The 14,627-nt window shown below is 39.4% G+C and overlaps 1 protein-coding gene across 4 annotated transcripts in view; it reads left to right on the forward strand.

The window, feature by feature from the left end:
• ptprk (protein tyrosine phosphatase receptor type K) overlaps positions 1-14,627 on the forward strand; it is a 153,008-nt gene that overhangs the window by 111,594 nt on the left and 26,787 nt on the right. For all 4 annotated transcript variants that reach the window (XM_034699506.1, XM_034699508.1, XM_034699509.1 and 1 more), the window contains 10 exons: positions 1,933-2,115; positions 2,985-3,104; positions 3,449-3,558; positions 3,656-3,857; positions 3,946-4,051; positions 4,616-4,688; positions 4,921-5,043; positions 5,836-5,910; positions 6,200-6,236; positions 13,802-13,937. In XM_034699506.1, the coding sequence (XP_034555397.1) occupies positions 1,933-2,115; positions 2,985-3,104; positions 3,449-3,558; positions 3,656-3,857; positions 3,946-4,051; positions 4,616-4,688; positions 4,921-5,043; positions 5,836-5,910; positions 6,200-6,236; positions 13,802-13,937 (1,165 nt within the window). The remainder of the gene's footprint in view (positions 1-1,932; positions 2,116-2,984; positions 3,105-3,448; positions 3,559-3,655; positions 3,858-3,945; positions 4,052-4,615; positions 4,689-4,920; positions 5,044-5,835; positions 5,911-6,199; positions 6,237-13,801; positions 13,938-14,627) is intronic.

Consider the following 14,627-nt stretch of genomic DNA (forward strand, 5'->3'; position numbering starts at 1 on the left):
ACAGCTATGTGTTCCTGCCTTGGAGTCAATGTCCTTATTTGGGCAAAAACTCATAATCTTAATATCTTCTGAGCCGTGGCGTTAGAAAAAAAAAAACCCGTACAGCGTGTGCTGATAGAGAAATTAGCTACGTAGAGCCAAGCCGTTTTTTGAACCAGGCTGTAAACATGTTTATTAATGCTGCAAAGATCATCTTCTTTGAATTGGTGTCTGTGTGGTTTCCGGTGTTTCTGCAGCCAACCTCAAGTGGATTCTCAATGAATTGCAGTTTATAACACTTCCGCATGTGCTTCATAGTTGGAGACCGGAGGTTGCCACATGGTCTGTCACTATTTTGAAGGGGGAGCACCCAAAAGCAGACGGCTGCCTGCGCTTAAATAAGTAACTTAAACTATCCTGTGAAGTTCTACTTTTGTAGGTTTCATAAAAAACTGAGTCCTCTCTGAATCTCTTCAGCATTATACTGTCATGTATACATGTATGAATCAGGATTCTGAATCAGTTGTGTAAGAAATCGAGTCATTATGAAGACGGGCAGGCTAACAGGCAGCCTGTGTACGCTTCTGCAACCGCTGTTTGTCCTCCACTGATTTGTATAACTTCACCAGATGATAAACGTTCCTCATTTTACTGCAGGGAGATGGCTGTTCTTCTGATATGCTCTTATACATTTTTTTGCATACAGATTAATCAAAGCCTGTAATTACGATTCCTTTCTTGCTGATTTAGAACTCTAATCTCGTAAATGTCTGACTTTTTTTCTCATAAGACTTCATTTTTGTAGAATTAAAACTTAGTTCTCATAAACTGTGACGTTGAGGGGTTAAAATATTAAAAAAATGTGGCCGAATCTGAAAATAAAACAAAAACAGAGGCTAGTGAGGCGCTTTCTCTGTTTTGTCAGTGTAATCGAGTGTCTGAAGGCTCCCCACTCAATCAAAACAGACTCACTTGGCAGAATCAAGAGGCCAATGCTTTCAAAGAGCCGGCCCTTATAAAGCATCCATTAGAAGACAAAAAACTACACATAATGTTGCTGAAAACTACTTTTAAGAAGCATGGAGCTGTTACGTGGCTCCTAGCTCTGTAACCACAGTTATCTAAACACCCAGAGACAGATGTTCACATTGTTATTTAACCCTTGAAGATGAAACAGTAACATCGTTGTGGATTGAGTGATATTTGTTCAAGACTAATAACAGCCTCTGTGACTGAATCATATCTGCTTCACTTAGAGAGAAACTGTAGTCTTCTCTCTTCTATGGAGGTGTGTAGCTGCTACAGACTTCTCCACAGAAAACAGCAACTTACTCAGGTAGATGAATAGCAGCATGAAGAGAAGCCCTTAAGAATGACCCGGTCCACCTTAATGGTTTTAAATTCCTGAGAAAGTGGTGCCTGAGATAAAGTGGTCTAATAGAGCAGATAAGGAAAGGTTTGGTTTCTCTTTGCAGCATGCCTCTGAGTTTGTGTGTGTGTGTCCCTCTATAGTGGTGGGTGGGGTCTGGGGGGTTATTGATCCAGTTAAATGAGCCAGTTAAGGTAATTAAAGTCTGTGCCGGAAGGAGAGAAGGTAGATTATATTGACTATTACAGTCTTGAATACACATAAAAGATGGGAGCTGAAGACGTGCCCAGTAGGAGTTATTGCATTTGACTAATGGTTGAATGGTGATGATGAGGAGGAGGGATAAATGTTTGTAAAACCCTGTTTCATCTTGTGTAAAAACATTTAGTCAGCACTCCTCTTCTTTTTTCTCTTCTTCTATAAAAAGTTAACTCAAGTTTTATTAACAGTTTTTCCCTTCATTGGCGAGTATGTGTATTGAAAGAACACACGACATATCCTCACGGTAGATGAGAAAAAAGTCAGAAATCTGCAACATGCCATTTTGGTAAACCTCTTTTTCCTGTGCTCTCCTTCTTCTGCAGAACCGATGCGGACTCCAAAGAGGCTGAAGATCGCAGAGACCAGATCTCGTCTGATAGCGGTGGACTGGGAATCTTTGGGTTACAACATCACTCGCTGTCACACCTTTAATGTCACCATCTGCTACCATTACATGACCGCCAACAACCGCAGCAAAGCAGACTGCTTGGACATGGACCCTAAAGGTAATGTTCACTTTATCTATTTATATGGCATTTTCTAACCTTAAGTAACACTGCTGTTTTACTTCCAGACATTCAATATGACATTATTATAAAATACTCATATTCCACATATCAAAGATCATTTTAAAAGCTGTTAGATAAAATGTGTTTATAACCATTGAATGAAATGGCTTTTCAAAGGCTAGCTAAAATATCTGCTGTGTTAAGCCCATGCATTGACTCTGTCGAAGGTATGCTGTAGTGGCCTACACATAGCTACAGTATCTTGCTGCAATTATTGCACACAAGAAAAGACAAGAGACTAAATTTACGACTGCTGAATCAGTGCAGAAAAATGAGAGGGGACAGAGATGATACCATAAGCGTCCGGACAAAGCGGACCAATCACAGGACTTGTGATCTGAGTTGTTTCAATGCATAATTAAATTTTTGAAGAGGCTTGCATATGCTTCTACGGTACAGAGCTGCGTGAACCTACAGGTTATGCTAAGGCGTAGATTCAACACAGAAGTGAAAAGCAGGCTTTAGTTTGTCATTTTTCTGGACTGCTCATCCTCACTCATATTAGAAGGAGTGTCGAACATCTCTTTATAAGTTATTTGACTCAATGCTATCAACAACATTTGATAAACAAACATGAAATTACATCTAAAAATAGAAATAACGCTATCATGAACAGTTATAAAGCAGTACTTAAGAATTCGTCCTCAAGCATTGGTACCAATCTTGTCCACTTATAATTGGAATTTCCTGAGCAGACACAATCAAGAGGTCACACAGTTAGCTGAGTAATTACATGATCAATAACAGTAATTTAAAAAAAACAATGTTAAATTACTCTTTCTTCTTCTTCTTCTTCTTCTTCTTAGCACCACGCCACCTGGTTGGAAACCTGCCGCCCTACACCAACGTCAGTCTGAAGATGATTCTGACCAATCCTGAGGGACGGAAAGAGAGTGACGAGACCGTCATACAAACTGATGAAGATGGTATGAAGTGCTTTATTTGTTCTCTGTTTGTTAGCTTTCATCATGAAGGTACTTAAATAAATGAAGTGTAACTGTTAGGAGGTGAAACAAAGTAATAATTAGAAAAGAACAAAAGTAATTGTTGACTAGATTGAGGATGTTGGGAATTAATGAACCATCGTACGTCGCTATTATGTCTGACATTTCTGAGAAAGCCAACAAGGAAACCATTGAGCTATACTGTTGGAGGACATTGATCAGGAGGACACAGCTGCATGTGTCGACTTCTAATGCCTTTATTTGATGGATGGACTGTCTCTGTAGCTTCTATGACTGTTTGAATTTGTGTGTGTGTGTGTTTACAGTTCCAGGCTACGTTCCCAGTCAGTCGCTGAGAGCCACTCCATTTGAAGACAGGATCCTTCTTTACTGGAAGGAACCCACCGAACCAAATGGGATCATCATACAGTATGAGGTACAATAAGCAGAACAAGCTGGCATAGTTGTTGCATGAAGCAACATGCTTAGTGGGGTGAAATTGTAAACTAAGATTCCTTTTTCCTCCACCTCAGATCGGCTACAGCGGCCTGCGTTCATATGACCCTTCAGTGCCTCTTCAACGACCAGGACTCACTGTGTCTCTGCCCTCCAATGCCACCCATCATCTGTTCTCAACGCTTCACCCGGGGGTCACGTATCAGCTCTCTATACGAGCATCAACCTCCAAAGGGTTCGGTCCTGCAACAACGCTCAATGTGACAACGAATATCTCAGGTAGAAATAAGTTGAATCTATTATTTTTCTTCTGTGCAACATTTGAATAGTTAGCAAGTTAATCATTTGAGACTTGTTTTTTCTTCAGCCCCGACTATAGATGAGTATGACGGGTCAGAGGCCTTCCTGAATGAAACTGCAACAACCATCACCGTCCTCTTGAAACCTGCTCAGGCCAAGGGAGCACCAATAAGGTACTACTGTTACACAAATCCTAACCCAGGGACAGGCTGTGTGTTTCTTACCTTTAGTATGTGACTGTTTTTAATATTGCTTCTATCCTTAAAGCTCCTGTGAGGAATTTTAAGCTGGTTATGAAACAGACTGAAATTAATATTGGTGTCTTTTTATGACCCCAGAAAGCAAACAGTACTGTGAAAAAGTAGAGTTACTTTTTCTGTTGAGTACTTGTTAATGTCTGAAAAAGCAGCGGCAGGATATAGGTGTCAGACCAAGAGATTAACTGCACTGCTGAGAGCCTTTTTTCACATGATCAGTGGCAAAGATTCCCGTTCAATGATACATTTGATGATCAAAACAGAGCGGGATGAGATTGTTTTTGTCAAGAAGCACATGTAAGGAACAAAAACAGCAAAGACCTTTGTCCACAGGGGGCGCCAAAACCCTTCTCACAGGAGCTTTAATCTAAAGCAACCTTAAATTCTGGAATTAGATCTTTAATTTTAGATTTTGTGCATGAATGAAAAAGAAAAAACAGTTGATACAAAGCTTATTCATGTTTGTGTTTTCTTCTCTAGTGCATACCAGATCGTAGTGGAAGAAGTAAATCCTCAGCGGACCCGTCGACAAGCTTCATCTGACTGTTATGAGGTGATTATGAAACTGTTTTACATACATCCAACAAGAAAAACCCTCTAAACCTCTGAGATGTACAGGGATTGTAACTCTAAAAGACATTACTAAGACTTTCTGTTACTGTTTGGATCTTAATTCTTCTAAATCTGACTCTTATTTGCAGAAAGTCAAACTCAATTTATTTTGTATTTGTAAGAAAGCTTTACAGACTTATACATTTTTTATATGTACATATTCTCTTCCTCAGGTTCCGGTTACCTACCACAGTGCATCGAGCGGTGGATCTCCATATTATTACGCCGCCCAGCTGTCCCCCAGCAACCTGCCTGAGCCGCTCCCCTTCACCGTGGGAGACAACAAGACGTATCAGGTGAGTCTTTTTATCTGGGCAATAGATTCTGGACGGAGTGCAGCAAGAAATGAAAACAGAGATCAAATAGAAAGAGGACCAAACCTCTCACCTGTGATGTAGAAGTAGAGAGGTGAACTCCCAGGAAAGGTAACAGATAAGGGGGAGTGGGTTTAGGTTGTAATGATATACTCTAATGCAAGTTTGGTCTCTCTCTTGGGGCCAACAAGGCTGCAAAACCCAGATGTTAAGCCATGCAAATTTTAAAGTCTTGTTCTACATCGATATCTAGTACATTCTCCTTGTCCTGTGTGCTTGATTTAGAGTTATTTCAAGTGCAGCAATGTGACTAATGACTTTGCAAAAGGCTCATAGATCCTTGATGTGCACAAAAGATCAATGAACAGAACAAATCTGAAATCTTTTTCACCGTTTTAGTCGATCTGCCTGAATATCCTTAAAGGAATAGTTCAACATTTTGGCAGAAGAGTTTGAAATGTTGTTTTTTTATGATGATCTGGGAATATATACGATGCAAGGAAGTAGTCTGTGAGTTTAAAAGTTGCTGTTTCTGCCCTTTGAACTGTCTATACTCTGTTTTGTGAGGTAGCCAGCAGCTGGTTTATGTTCATGTTTCAATCATCTCGCTAAAAAGCACACGTCTCTGATCAGTTGTCCCATTAAGTTACACACAAAGAAACACAAATAGGACAGAAAAGAGTTCCTCCTGAGAGGTTTTAAGTGAAACCAGCCACAGATATCAGGAATTTATTTTGCCTCATGTAAGATTAATGTTTTCTTTTTAATCCTCAGGGTTTCTGGAATCCTCCGCTGGCACCAAGGAAGAATTACAACATCTACCTACAAGCTGTTAGCAGCACAGAGAGGGTGAATAAATATTGATTCATGTAAAGACACACTGAGCACACAGGAAACCTGTGAGCTGCTATGAGTAAATATGCTGTGTTTACACATTAAAAACTGACGCACCAGTTACATCACAGCTTGAAGTGCAGAAGTTATGACTTCTGTGGGTTTGGGAATCTAAATACAAGTTAAAGTACTCTTGATAAACATAAAACTAAAAATATTGGCAGTGAGATGTTTGTTGACCACTTTTATTTGTTTGTGTGTGTTTGGATCTGTGCGTTTAACATCTCTCTGTTTTATCCTTCAGGAAACTAAGACTCAGTGTCTGAGGCTGGCCACTAAAGGTAAGACACACAATCCCTGCTGATATCAGTCACAAAATTCATCCTGTATCGGTTTCTTCTTGACAGTGAGATGAAACTGAAATGATAAAAATATCATGTATGTTATTGTGATTACTCTTAGATGTTATCTCTTATTGAGAAGAGGCTTATCGTCCCTGGATGGTTGTTTTTAATCTGATATCTACGTGCTTTTCTGATCATCAAGTTTGTGTTGACTGATGCAACACTACTCCCATTTCAATATGGAAGGGTCTTAGCTGAAGTATTAGGGGATATATAATGTTTTGCATAGTTGAAGGAGATAACATATTCATGTTTTTACTCACGGCCATATGTTGATAGATTATCAGACTGGTTTTAAATGGTGTGGAGTTAATCCCTGGGCAGCCACACACACACAAACAGACACGAGCGTCCACACACACACACAATGTTTTCAGGAAAGATTTTTAGAAAAGCGGCTGATGGATCCGAGTTGAGCTCTGGGGAGTAAGAACAAGGATAAACAGAGAAAGGCATTAGCATGTTTTCGATGAAATTGACAATCCTGGTGGCTGGTCGCATTGAGCTTTCAAGGACTGTGAGGACATCAAAGTTTACATTTGGTGTGTTACTCAGAAGTGAAAGGCATGTGGAGTAAGAGAAATGTCAACTTTATGAAACTCATTTTCAACCATGGGTCTGTTTTCATACATCTTAACAAAATAGGAATGTTGGTGTTGGTGTGACATCCAGGATCAAAACAAAGGATTATTTCCACTCTCCATTAATCAGCTTAATCTCTTTTGTGTTGTTCAGTTAATAGATTCAGCCTTTGAAACACATAGATTATCTACACCATTGACGTAGTCTCAGTGACATCACTCATGGTTTCTGAAGATGCGTTATGAAGCCTAACAGTGCAGTCACCATATTGGAAAAGCTGATTGCAACAAACTTTTGGCTAATGTAGAATAGTTTAAGAGGCATGGCATACTTCTACAATGTGCCTACCTGTTTGTCAAATCAGCCATGCCTCTATTTTAGACAATTGTACAGGACTCTTAGACCAGAGCAGATGACTTATATACAAAAAGATTCCCCCTCACCTCTAACACCTTAATTCAGAGGACTGTGGATAGAGGAGGAATCTTGGAAGAGAGTGTGAGGACGACATGCAGCAAAAATGTGAGCGTCAGACCAGTACCACTCACTTTGAGGACTGCAGCCTTTGTTCATTGGGCATGCAATTTAACCACTAGCACCTCCACAATTATTTTGTGCCAGGTTGTAAAAATGTTAAATTTTACTGTAATGATAGGCTTTTTAATATAGGTTGTAAAGGTTTTTCATCGGCTTTTGTAGCCAGCGTGTAGTGGACACTGGAGGAAATGCAGATTTATGCATTTTGTTGACATTGTTATTGGACACTGGAGGTTGCCACTTTGTTTAACAACAACTCAACTCAACTTTATTAATAAAGCACCTTTCATACACACAAGCATGCAGCCCAAAGTGCTTCACAAAAGAACAGAGAGACAGAAAACAACGTAAATGGTGAAATAATAAAAGACAAAACCAAAAATAAAATACTTAAAAATAAGATAAAATCAATACAGCAAAATTAATAAAATAAGTAAGAGTAGAAAGCAATATTAAAAATAATTTAAAGTAAAAAAAAATGAATAAATACAAGAAATAAATAGATAAATAAGATAAATAAATTATGTTAAAACTATGATTACAATAATTATAATATCAGAAATGATTGAATATTTTTAACAACAAAAAAACAAAACGTTTTGAAAATAGTTGCAAATGTATTTCTGGTAATTGACTTCTTGTTGTATTGAGAAATCTGTTCAGCTCTGTAGTGAACTTATATAAATATTTTAAGAACAAAGAGATGCTTAAAGCTTTTTGAAAAGTTGATCGCTTTGACACAAGTGCAAAAATGTAGCTTCAATCATTCCTCTGATACGGTAAAATGAGGTATCATATTTACCCGAGCTTTTATAAAATACCTGAGACACTGCAAAATTAAAAGACTTTCAAATGACTCCTACAGAGGACTGATGCCATGTTCACAGAACATGCAGTACGCAGTTATCACTCTGCGCTCAGATGGCGGTCCTTGCTTTGACCTTATTGTGTAAAATGATCATAAAAGTAGAGAACAAGAGTGACATAAATTTAATCACTACCAGCTACAGTAATGGCAGAATTAAACATTATGGCTGTGTCTTCATAAAGACCCATGTAGGAACCACAAACCAGCTCAGGTGATAAACTCTGCAGTACGCTGCATTAAAGAGAAAACAATAAATGCTTACACTCTACTGTAACAATCCAGATTAGGTTAATAGAACATTGTGTTGCCTCATATAATGAAGCCAAAGACAGGAGTTCTTCTCTTGAGGTCACAGAGTTCAATGAGACCAAGTTATGTTAGCTGGTGGGCTCATGAGTAATGGATCCCATGGGAGAGATCAAAGGTGTGGCTAAGTCCCTGCAGTGCCTGTGAGGTGTCGTGTTTCCAGAGAAAAAGAAGAGAAAATGTGGGGAGTTAGTTTCTTTCCAGAGTCATCATATTTCAAGAATTGCTGCTGCCTCTAGTAACCAGAACAGGTGGTTACTTTGCTGAAGGGCTGCTGGAAAGAGATGATGCTCTGCCTTTGTAGTTTTCAAAGTTAAAATGAAAGACTTCTCTTTATTTTTGAATAAGGCAGAAAGACGCACTAATGGACAGAGAGGTCAGACGATTGTGCCTCTCTCTTTCTTTCTCTCTCTCTCTCCGTCCCTCTGCATGTGTGTGTGCACTCAGCCGTGCGTCCGGGAGGGAGGATTAAGTGATGGTGGTCCTATTAGGTCATCTGGGGTATTGTGTATTGTCATTGCTGCCTCAGGGTGTTTGTGTGTGTGTGTGTGTGTGTGTGTGTGTGTGTGTGTGTGTGTGTGTGTGTGTTTGTGTGTGTGTGTGTGTGTGTTTGTGTTTGTGTTTGTGTTTGTGTGTGTGTGTGTGTGTGTGTGTGTGTGTGTGTGTGTGTGTTCGTAAGTCGTGAGTGAACTGACCTGGATAATGTTTACAGACATTAAGAGCTACCGCTGACATTATGAGGTCAGCGGGGAAGCTTTTAAAGATCTTTTTTTTTTTTTAATGTCCTGTTTTGATAACCTTTGCTCATCGATCATGGTCTGATTATCATGGACAAAAAATAATGTGAAAGTAGTAAGTGAGGGTAGATTTGTGCCATCAACTAAGAAAACAGGAGAAGATGTTCTTCTAATCACAAATTCAGAAACAATAGATCAATAGCTGCTTTGTTTATTATCATGTCATACATTAGTATGCTGTGATTTGACCCAGAGGTAAATATGGCTGAAACATATACTAGATTTTTGAAGCAGCAAGTACCACAAACTCTGACCTGTGCACACAGTTTTTTTTTTGTTTGTTTTTTTTTACTTATAGAATTAAGAAACTCTGAGTCATTTTATTTACTCATTTTGAGAATCATAGTAAAGATAATTGCTGAGCATTAATTTAATGAGTGCAAAATTAGTCGGCGCTCCCTGGTTGATGTTTTGGCAACATGATGTTCCGAACGTGCTTGAGTTCCTCCAACAGATTTTGGGCCACAATTTAATTTTACCCAGTTGATCCAAGCATGATCCCATTTTGTGTAATAAGTGCGACTCATTAAGTAACATGAGGACACAGATTCAGTTGCTGCTACATGTAGTAAGATCAGTGTCCAACTTGTGTCACTTCTACTGTATTTTCTGTTCTTTGACATAAAAACTTTCCAGGTTTTAGTGTTTACTTCTCTGCCTCAATATTATAAAGCTGTCTTACCCTGTAGTAAAAGAAGACATATTGCTGGACATGTTGCATAGAGGGAAGAAAACATGTACACGGACATCACCCATTGGTTCCCCAAGAGGCAGTGTCCAGATTTTTACTAATCTGCCTACTGTAGTTTAATAATCTCCCCTCTGGAAGGGTTGTCAGAACAGATGCGGCACACAACTTGTTTTTACATTTATTGTACAGGCTACACAACAAACGCCCACTTGCCTACCAACACTCAGTGGCTAGAAGTTAATTGGACTCTTAATTAGGTTGTATACCTGCAATATAAGCATAAAACACAACTCAAAATCAACCAACATAAGTGAACATGAATTCTCGTTTGAATCATCAGTTCTGCCAGTATACAATTACTCACCGACAAGAAAACATCTACCCCTTAAACAGAACAAGGGTTGCAAGTGCTGTAAAGTTATACAGGTGTGATGAAGCCCACAGATAGCAGTGGACCTATTGGAAATGCTGGCTCAACTTGGAAACTCAACTTTTAATCAAATTTAAATCAGGCGAAGAGATGGGGTGTAGGCATACCTCAAGCCTCCCTGCAAATAGCTACAACATGCCCACCTGTCTCTCAGATAAACCACGCCCCCAATCTTGTCAATGCATGCATAACTCTTTGCCTTGATGTAATTAAAGAAATAAGCCATTTTAACATGGGTGTTAATGGGGATTCCTTGGCTTTTGGAGACAGCCTCTAGTGGACACTTGTGGAACTGCATTTTTTTTGCACTTCCACACTAGCTTTGAGGTTGCCTCTTGGTAAATGCTCTGTATGTCATTCACAATGTAGTAGTCAGCTGCAAAATAAAAACTAGTCCCCCACAGAGGCAACACTTACCCCTGTTTTAGTGAAGTTTTCTTCCTTGTTCAGCCTTTATGAAGATACAAGTATACCTCTTTGATTGAAATATATAAGACTTACTGTCCATCTTTGGATTGAGTGTCACAGACAGGGGAGGAAGTCAGGCAGATCTGAGTCCTGTGTTTCAGTTTAATATTGTTACATAATGACATTGGGGCAGATGGAAGCATTTGATAGATTTCAGTAGCAGAGAACATTTCATAAAAACATATTATATTGAGGTCGCAAATATGCAAACATCAAGGGAGATAAAAAGAGAAGACGATTATGTTGATCTTGTTGATATTTAGCTTTAGAGGTGGATTATTGTTTGATAGATGTTTTGCATTATGTTGAGTTTTGTGCATATGTCTTTGTGTTGGATTATTTGGATTATCATAATGCACGATAATGTTCTTACGTTGCAGTAGGAACTATTCTGGCGTTGTTGGATCAGATCGCCAAGCTTAAGAGTATGAAAACAGATGCTGGCTCTCTTCTTCTGTTGCTTTTCTGTCCATGATCGACAGGGTGACTCTCCACTGCAGCACGCTCTCTCTCTCCCTGAACATCATTTCTGAATCATAACCCAAACAAGACGAAATCAGGGAGTTCACGCAATTCTCTGAAGTCATCAGGAAGAGAAATGAGTTTGAATACAAGTAATACACGGTGACACGGGGCAGAAACATTGAATGGCTTCAGTCAAATTGCATTTCAATAGTGTTCCCCAATGAAAGCGTGACGCCAAGGCTGAACTGAAATACACATAGACACAGTCAATAGACCCATGTAGTCCGTGTCTGTTTATCTTTCATATTCTCTGCTGTGTGCTTGTAGCAGCGAGTAGGAGTAGTGAGTGAGTTCTTGTTCAGTACATTTACCACCAGGTGATTCAACAATGTGAATGAGAAGCTGAGATTGCCTATAGTGTTTTCCTTCTACTGACAGAGCCTTGAAAGATCAGGACAGGGATAACATGTCCACTGATACTCTGTTACTGCCTTTACACAAGGTTTTATCTTTGCAGCAAAGTAAGCCAGAAGCATAGACTGTATGAAAACATAGACATGGCCTCAGTGACATCACATTGGTTTCTGAAGAGGGGTTTTGAGGCCCAAAGATGGCGGTGGAAATATTGGAAAGGCCACCTCCAGATTATTGCAGCTAATCTAGAAACAGGCAAAGAGGTGGAGTTGAGATTATGGCCTTGCCCCATGGCAAACAGGCTACTAATTATGCTGAATTTTGCACTGCTGTAGCACTGATATATAGTCTGCAGATAAGTTCTAAAAGAATAAAATCACTCCCCATACAGTTGATTTAAATAAAGACATGAGACACAGACACTAAAAGTGTTATTATATGGGCTCCAATAGGGTTTCCTGGGTTTTTGGAGCAAGCCTCAAGTGGAGACATATTGAAGGTTGCTGCTTTGTTAGTAAATATATAGAGCACCAAATAAATGGGCTACTTCAAGTTTTCAGCTATGTTAGCAAAACGGCTGCAGGAGTAGGAGTGTCAGTCACATGGTTACCTGTGTCTGAAGCCTCATGCTATTGTATGGCTTAAACTTTTGGAGTCAGTGCAGTTCAGTTTGTCTAAGACTCTTTTAGTCCTGTTCTGAAGCTGGACCTGCTTCATGCACAGATGTTGATAAAAGAGGATGATTTTCAGACATGAGTTGTTTAGTAGAAGCATCTTATGTGTGGGTAGAAGCAATGCCTTTTGTTTGATTTTAAACAGAAATCATATTAATAAAGAGTTTATTGTCAACTTCAATATTCAAACATATGAGCCGTATATACTTCTTAAACAAAACTTTCTGCTCAACTTACATCTTGAATAACAGTCACCATGGCATCTGTGTAGGCGGTTGCCTGACTTTACCTCACAAGGCATATTTAGTCTTGATATTTACCTGATCTTTAGCACAGGGCTCATTAAACCCTCAAATTTAAACTGCTCATCAGCATCATCAGGGTTTGTTTTCGTATCGCAGTCACCGCTTTCCCTGATGCAAGGGCATTTTGTCGAGACATCTTGAGAGAAAGTAAACATGGTTCCTGAGGCTGTGGGGTGGCTCTGGCTCGCTTTTCCAGCCTCAGGTGACACAGGGTTGCGTAAATGCATCCAATACGGTGCCAAGATTGTATTATCTGTATAACAGGCTTACACTGAGTCAGAGCAGTAGAGCAATGTTTCAGGAGTACACAGCGAAGGTCTAAACTGCTGGAGGTTCAGGATCCCTGGAAAGCTTTGGAGGGGTTGGGTTGGTTTCATTGATTGGTTTTCTGCTTCACCATGTTCTTAACTTTTTTCTGCCCAACCCCCTTTTGATTTAAAGATCGCAAGTTCATTTTATTTACAGTTTTCTAACTGTGGCTAAAATTCAGCTGTGAAGAAATCTATCCAAACCTGTACATTTTCTTCCACTGTATTCCCCTGAAGTCTGGCAGCTTCTGAAAAACAAGTTGACAGCTTTCCTTCAGAAATGGCGTTAATAAAAACAGTCCAATATCACCAATCAACCTCAAGCTCACAAAGCTTTTAGTACTTATTGAGTGATATCTCAAAGTGTGAGGTTGGTTTTTCAATCATTTCTGCTGTCCAGCAAGCATGACGCCCAAGAGTTACTCAGGAAACTGAAAATATGAAATCAAGAGCTTCAAATAATTCATAGTAATATCCTTTTCTATTGAATACATCCATTAAGACATAAATCCACTATCTACTGAAGTGTATATCTAATTTTTCGGAATTGGGGGATTTGGGATTTTGACTCCTTATTCCCAAAAGAATATTGTTTTTTTTGTAGTATAAGCTGTCATTACTTTTAATTACTTTCGTTTTGTTGTCTTTTTTAAACAGGTGCAACAGAGGAGCCTGAAGTCATCCCTGACCCCGCCAAACAGACGGATCGGGTTGTGAAGATCGCTGGGATCAGCGCTGGTGTCCTCGTCTTTATACTGTTGGTGCTGGTAGCCATCCTATTGGTCAAGAAGAGGTGAGTGACAGCCCCCCTGAACCTGCCCACTGACCACGAATTGATAAGGAGTTTCATGAAGAGTTCAAATAATGACACGAACGACAGTGCTGCACCAACAGGCTCGCAGATGAGAGAGCACAGACGCAGATGACACAGATGTGCACTTTAATCCATTTCTCTTGTTGTGTGTCGGTTCAGTACCTGCTGTAGTAACACCATCCTCCATCCATCCATCATAAACGTTGATCTCCCCTCAGAACCAGCTCAGTCACCTCCTGAAGTTCTGTTTTAAAGGCAAAAAAATGTATAATTTGTTGTCCTGAGATTAATGCAAAAGATACTTCCAAAATTATAATCTGCTGCCTCCCAGATGTAGTTTGAGAATGATCTGAGATGTGCCTGCTCTACAAAACTAGACAAGCCAATGATCAGCTGAGAGAGGAACAGATAAGCAGGTCCTCAAAGAGAAGATGTCAAGTTACCTTTAAGATTTAAATTTGAAGAATCTAACACACCCAAATTATAATAACACATGAAAGACTTGACAACAACTTGAAGAAATGCAGGGATCACATATTATAGAGGTACCTTAAGAGGCCAAAGACAGTCTTTGACTGAGGTAGGTGGGTGATAAAGTCAGAGTAGTCCAGTCTGAACAAGAGTCTGTTTCATATTGAAAATGATAGTAGAAAAAGATAAGAGTGGTGA

Source organism: Notolabrus celidotus, chromosome 13 (assembly GCF_009762535.1).
Source record: "Notolabrus celidotus isolate fNotCel1 chromosome 13, fNotCel1.pri, whole genome shotgun sequence".
NCBI classification, from domain to species: Eukaryota; Metazoa; Chordata; class Actinopteri; order Labriformes; family Labridae; genus Notolabrus; species Notolabrus celidotus.